The sequence below is a fragment of the Rhineura floridana genome, chromosome 18 (genome assembly GCF_030035675.1).
Source record: "Rhineura floridana isolate rRhiFlo1 chromosome 18, rRhiFlo1.hap2, whole genome shotgun sequence".
Taxonomy (NCBI): Eukaryota; Metazoa; Chordata; class Lepidosauria; order Squamata; family Rhineuridae; genus Rhineura; species Rhineura floridana.
Genome location: NC_084497.1, coordinates 26807612 through 26814577, shown reverse-complemented (window position 1 = coordinate 26814577; position 6966 = coordinate 26807612). Strand labels below are relative to the sequence as shown.

General features: G+C 44.0%; 1 protein-coding gene across 1 annotated transcript; it reads right to left on the bottom strand.

Annotated features, from left to right (window-relative positions):
• Nucleotides 1-2750: 2750 nt before the first annotated feature.
• LOC133372838 (uncharacterized) lies at nucleotides 2751-3875 on the bottom strand. Its single transcript, XM_061601925.1, has one exon. It carries the CDS (start codon nucleotides 3873-3875, stop codon nucleotides 2751-2753), a length of 1125 nt encoding a protein of 374 aa, XP_061457909.1.
• Nucleotides 3876-6966: the final 3091 nt, after the last annotated feature.

Below are 6966 nucleotides of genomic sequence, written 5' to 3'. Positions count from 1 at the left end.
ACCAGAGCAGGAGTCGAGCCCTGCACGTTCCTGTAAATCCTCTCTCATATGGAAGTCAGTGAGCTGTAAAATATTTAAACTGGCTACAGTTGTACCTCATTTGTTTACACGTTTCCAGCAGGGCTGCTAAAACGTAACGCGCCGAGGGAGAACGAAGGCCAGTGGCCGCTGAATCGGATTTTGTAACAGCCCTAAAAATGTGCATTGATCAACTTGGCACCGCAACATCCCTCTCACCCACCTTGGCCCTTGAGGCTATATGATGAAGTGAGCTGCCACACTTTCACTCTCCAAATACTTATTCTGGTTATTCCAGACTTTCACTTATAGCAGGGGCTCCGGACTCTCCACAAGTTACACCCCCTACTGGCCCTGAGTTGCACCTTATTTGAGTGTCCAGAGGTAGGAATCATAGAACAGTAGAGTTGGAAGAGGCCTATAAGTCCATTGAGTCCAATCTCCCTGCTCAGAGTAGGAATCCAGCTTGCTGTCTATTGAATGCCTCCAGTGTTGGAGAGCCCACTACCTCCCTATGTAATCCTGTGCCCCTCCAAGATGTTGCCGGACTACAATTCCCATCATCCCTGACCATTGAAGGGGGCTGATGGGATTCAGAGTCCAGCAACATATGAAGGTCTACAGGAATCCCACCCCCGATCTAGTCCAATATTCTTTGCAAGACTCAGAAACCAGTGGTACATTTTGTGCTCTGCTGACCAGCAATGTGTAGGGTTGGGCGAATATGTCAGTTTCAGTTTCTTCCCATTTGTCATTTTTTCCAATCCTAAATCCAGTTCTTCACATTTCCATATCTTGTGATTTAAGTCTTACGGAAAATTCATCAGCATTTTAGTGCAAATTTCTCCTAGTTGAACACACTTTTTTTTGGTATGAGATTTTGCCTGATGCACACATTTTTGCAAAGCAATCTCCCCATATATAATGCATTTTTGTATATTATCTACATGAATAAATGCATTTACATGCATGCTTCACCCTTGTATATGCCTTTTTGCACACATCAGTTGGCTGGGGAACTGCAGTACAAAATTAGTCTCCCAAATTTTAATTCCATACTTGGCTTCATTTCAGAATTCTTAAGAATCAAAGTATTTGGGGCAAAGTTTAGCCTCCAGAGGGAAAAACTGAGGAGGTGGGGTCACCTATGCAAACAGAAGATTTATTCTGGTTCTATGATTCTGTAATTGCAGAAGAGATGGTGAATCCTAGGGGGCATGGCTGTGAGGGGATATGGTGTGACTATCATGAAGGGACCCTGCACTTCTAAATTTGCCACTACACTAGTGTATGCATGTGTGGGTTGTGGATTAGGGATGTGCTAGAATTCCCCCCAATTTGGATTTGGTACTGAATTTTCAATTAAATCGCTTTATCGCAGATCAGATTTTTAGGTAGCAATTCTCCGCAGCTATTTTCGAAAACAGATTTTGTGTTTTTAAAAATTCGCTTCTAAAGTATCAATATTAAAAACAATGATTTTATCCATATTTCCTTTCATTTATTGATATTTCCTTCCAAAACATTGAGATTTCCTTTAAGATGATCAATAGTTCCCTCTCTGAGGAAGGTGCAGATGGTGGCGACATGAGAACGCACCTTCTCAGTGGTGGCCCCCTGTTTATGGAATGCTCTCCCCAGGAAAGCACATCTGGCACCATCATTGTCTATCTTTAGGCACCAGGCAAAAACATTCCTCTTATTCCAGGCATTTGGCTCTTAATTTCTGTAGGGTTTCTGACATTGTAGCCTCTTTTAGCGGGTGGGTTGTTCCACCCTCTTATGCATGTATTGTGTTTTTTAAACTTTTTAGTTGTGTTACTTTTATATGGCTTTAATATTTTTGTATGTATGTCATTTTAGGTTCATTTTTATGAAGACTAATAAATTTAATGTATTAAATAAATAAGTAAATAAATATTAATATCTTTTGTGGGGGCGATGGAAAAAATATTGGATCGAGAAAAGCAGCAGGTAGCAGACAAAGACTGAACGTGAATCGGCACTGGCCTGTTAAGTTGACTGAATGCTTTCAAAACGGCACCAGCCAATGGGTCTGACTTCTACTTTGCAAAGGTGAGCATCACACCCACTTTTACCTCTGGCCCCACTCACCACTGGCATGTGGCCCCCAAAAGGTTGTTGATGAAGGAATGTGACCCTTGAGCTGAAAATGGGTTATCCACATCTCCTCTAGATTGACAGTCTTGAAACATGGCACTGTCAGAGTGCTCTGTCATACTCTTCCATACTCTCGCACTGTAATACTCTTCAAAGATCTCTCTCTCTCTCTCTCTCTGTTTTGGGGAAAAACTCAGTGAAACACCATTCTGCATTATAGCTTTATTGTATATTCTCTGGATATTTATGGTGAATAGCAAAGAGCCAAGGCCCGTGGGCATAGGAGCTAAGGTGGTTTACTCTCGAGTTTTCACGTCTGGCAAACAAACAATTTTGCCATTCTAGGACTCTTAAACACTCCCCACCCACCCCAGCCCCCAAGCTTATATGAAGCAACTTTAACAGGGTCATCAAAAAATATGCCAAACAAGGGGTCTTTCTTCAAGCAAGCCCACAAGGGTTCTTTTCTGACCATGTTATATAAAACTGCTACACATTGATCCTTTGTGAAAAGGTTTACTAGCCACTCCCCAGCTGTCCCGATTGACTATTTTGTTTGGTTGTTGGTTGTGTGTGTGTGTTTGTCTTTCTAGTTGAGCCATTTATTCTTCTCAGAAGCATTTCTTCTGCAATACGGTTGGACCCACTTCCTTATACTCCTGCTGGGTCACCCACATGTCTCTAAATGAAGCCAAGCTGGTGAGTACTGAGGCTCCAATCCAGACAGAGTGCATCCTTTCTTCTGGGGCTTCGACCTTTGTTGGCGTGCCCGTGGGGACAAGCATTTGGAGCTCCTTCAGAAGCCTTTCCCTTAGACCAGAGAAGAGGGTAGATCCACCCGCCATGATCACATTCCTCCAGATAGTCTGGTGGATGCTCCCGTCACATCTGATAACACTGTCCAAGATCATCTGGTGAATTCCGGGCGCTGTGGCTCCGGCATCAGCTGGCTTAAAAAGGGACTCTGGAGCTCTGAAGAGCTGGTCACCAATCTTGATGGGGTTTCCATCTGGGAGAGTATATTTATGAACCAACCTCTTGTCCTTCTGACAGTCAGGATCTAAAGCTACGTAGCACAAGTTCTCCTTGATGTCCTTCACAATCTCCTTCTCAGCAGAGCTCAAGAAGCTGTGCCCACTCTCTAAGAGAAGCGTCGCTAGGTGTCTCGTAATATCCCGGCCTGCAAAATTCATCCTGGAAATGGCGTGGAGCAAACAATGGCCTTTGTAGATGGGGACTGTCAGAGTGACGCCGTCTCCGCTGTCTAAGACTAACCCTGTTGTGCGAGCAGCCGCGTAGAGGGCCATCAAAGCTTGCAATCCCACAAACATAGCAGGCACTTGGAAGTTTTCAAACATGACCTCTGTCATTTTTTCTCTGTTTGGTGCTGGGTTCAGCGGGGCCTCTGTCACCAACACAGGTCTCTCTCGGGCTCTTATTCTGAGTCCATGTCTGTAGATATACCTCCATATCTTCTCCATGTCATCCCAAGATGTCACTATTCCATGTTCCACTGGGTATTTAAAAGACAAGATGCCTCTCTTGGCCTGGGCCCCTTTCCCAACGTAAGACTCCCTCTGGACAGGACCAAACATAATTGCTTGGGACTTAGGGTAGCCAACTACAGTAGCAACAACTGTTCTTGGTGCTTGCTCTCCAGAGATCCCTGCCTTGCACACCCCAGAACCATTGTCAATAATGACAGCTGGAAGTTCTGCTTTTCTGGAATGAGACATGCTGAAAGAAAAGATGAAGTAATTAGTTCTTCAACCTCTCCCCCTCTTTTTCTGTGCTCTTGTAGGGTGGAGCGTTGGGCCATCAATATTCTAGATCCCCCAGGAGTCACAAAAGAGGATCTTTCTGTTCTTTTTCTAGTGGCTTTTTTTATATACAAACATGTTGTATATGCTTCGTTGGAAACAGATTCTTCTCCAAGAAACTGTAAGCTGGTTTTTGGAAGATGAAGAGCATCGAAAATGGATGTTCAGAGTCGATGATCGGATGTCTTTTGATGCTAGTCTCAAGAAGGAAGATTCAGAGCACCATCGGCATGGGGAACCATGGTGTCTGTTTCCAAGGTGGCCTGGAATATCAAGAGGAAATCTGAGTTCACAACTGCCCAGTTAAGAATTGAGGCTGGACCATGTTATCCTCAGTGAAATTTTCACTAGACAGCTATCACGGGCCACCGCTAACACAAGGTCCTTGTTTGCATTCTTGCCTTCATTCAGCCCATGTGATCATTCATGTGACATCAGAAAAGCACTGTGATGTCAGAAAGAGACAATGAAATGGCACACCAGTGGAAGAACCAAAATTCCTCCCTACAATAGACCAATGGTATAAACAAGCAAGGTCCTTTTGCCTTGTAACAGCCGGAAGAAATCCATACCTATAATGTTCTGTTCTGTTCTGTTCTGTTCTGTTCTGTTCTGTTATAGTTTATTTCTAGGCTGCCTTTTGGCCAAAAAGGCTCTCAAAGTGGCTTACACACAAATAGAAAAACACAATACAAAATACAATTAAAAACAACACAATTTACAAAAATTCAAGCCAACAAAATCCTAGCATTTCTAGAAAGCAACAACAGCTAAAAACCAAAAGCACTCATCTTCCTGATAAAGGACCGTTCCCAGAAAAATAGTAAGTGTGATGATTCAGACTCTTTGTGAGATGAGTCCCTAACATTTATTTCATTTGCAAAGAATGAGCCACTGGTTAAAGTCTTTCCTGACGGATATGTGTCTTGCTTGTCAGATAAATTTATGGTGTTGGTTAGGACCACGGGAGCCTTTTCCGCCAAAGGGCTGCATTACCTTTCAGGTGACCTTCCAGGGGCCACGTGACAGTGGTGGGCAGGGCCAGATGCAGAAGCAAGCAGAGCAACAAATGCAAATGTGACCTTTGTACAGTAGGCTAGCTTCCACACACACACACACACACACACACACACACACACACACACACACACACACAACACCTCTCTCTGTCCTCCATTTCATTTCATTTCATTTCATTTTATTAAATTTATATACCGCCCATAGCCGAAGCTCCCTGGGCGGTTCACAACAATCAACATAAAATACAATAAAATACAATGAAACACATATTTAAAACAATTTTTAAAAGCTTAAAATTTAAATTTAAAAACATAAACATTTTTACACATACTAAAATGCCTGGGAAAAGAGGAAAGTTTTAACCTGGCGCCGAAAAGATAGTAATGTCGGCGCCAGGCGTACCTCGTCAGGAACACTATTCCATAATTCGGGGGCTGCCACTGAGAAGGCCCTCTTTCTTGTTGCCACCCTCCGAGCCTCCCTCTGAGTAGGCACCCGGAGGAGGGTCTTCGATGCTGAGCGTAGCGTACGGGTAGGTTCATATCGGGAGAGGCGTTCCATCAGGTATCGTGGTCCCGCACCGTATAAGGCTTTATAGGTTAAAACCAGCACCTTGAACCGGGCCCAGAAACATATAGGCAGCCAATGCAAGCGGGCCAGGCAAAAAAGAAGCACTGACAGAGTCTGGGGAAACAATCCAGCCAGGGAAAAAACACTTGGGGTGTGAAGCCTTGGGAACAGCTGTGTAGTCGGCCAGCATCTCAGGGGGTCTTAGACCCCTTACTTTTTTGGGGGAGCCAGGTCTCAGCCAGATCCCTATGTCTACAGCATCCTATGAGCTGATCAGCATGAAAGAGGAGTGTGTTAGCCACTGAGAAGAGTCTTCTAATGTGCTTCCTGGTCGTTTCCTGCTGATGGAAGCCAGTGAGAGTGAAAGGAGTTCCTATTAGTTCCTACTTCAAAAAGCCAAGTTGTGGAGAGTGAAAATTCTGTAACTACAGAAGAAAAAACACTGAATCCTGGTGATAGCATCCCTTCTACATTATCAAGCCATTTGGTAGCAACAAGAGATAAATGTTTAGACACTGGATGAAGTAATACAAGCAATCTCTCTGACAGTGAGAAAGGACAGTCCAATGGTGACAGTGACAGACAAGCAGAAAGCAGTATTCAAACCTGGCCTGATTATTCTATAATCTTAGAAGGGTGGTGGTGGCTGTGGCTATTATGAGGGGACTCTGTTATTCTGAACTGGCCATTACACTACTGATTTTATTCATAATAAGGCATGTTTGCAAACACTTGTGCAGTAGCAGCTGCTGGGGTGATGCAGACACAGTGGTGTTGCATACCTGGCGTCCCAATGCCATCTGTCCCTGTGGGCACAGCATCAGAGCCAATCCAATGCTTCTGCCTCTGCGCCTGCACTGAACTCCCCTCCCCTTCTCTCCTCTTGGCAATTGGTGGTGATGTGTGGCATTGGGAAGCCAGGTAAGCAACGTTGTCCTGGCCATGCCATCTTGCCACCAACTTCTGCTGCAATTTCCCCTAACATGATGCATCGCCATATTCTATTTTCACAAACATCATGCATAACGTACGTATTTTTAGGTGCTCATTTCCCTCATTTCCATTTGGGTGCTTTTTTGCACTCTCTTTTTGGATGGAGGACTGCATCATGATGTTGGAAGAAGTGCAAATGACAAAGGACAGCTGTTTCCGGTTTGTGCATCGGTTCAAGACAAGCAAATTAGGTCGGTTCCGAACAGAATGCAGACCCAATGAATGTCTACCTCATCCCTAGTAGGAGGATCAAACAGAACATAAGAATCGAGCAGAATTTAACACAATCGGGGACTCGTTAGAACTTGTAAAAGCATTTTTATTTAATCCTCTAAAAGAGGTGAATGCATTGCTTTAAACAACCTAAAGCTGTTGATGGTTGTCTTCGTTAACAGTAAGTGATGTGTAAAACCACAAGTCCTCT

Coding starts and splice junctions, on each gene's coding strand:
- LOC133372838 (XM_061601925.1), bottom strand. CDS start 3,875: ATGTCTCATTCCAGAAAAGCAGAACTTCCAGCTGTCATTATTGACAAT.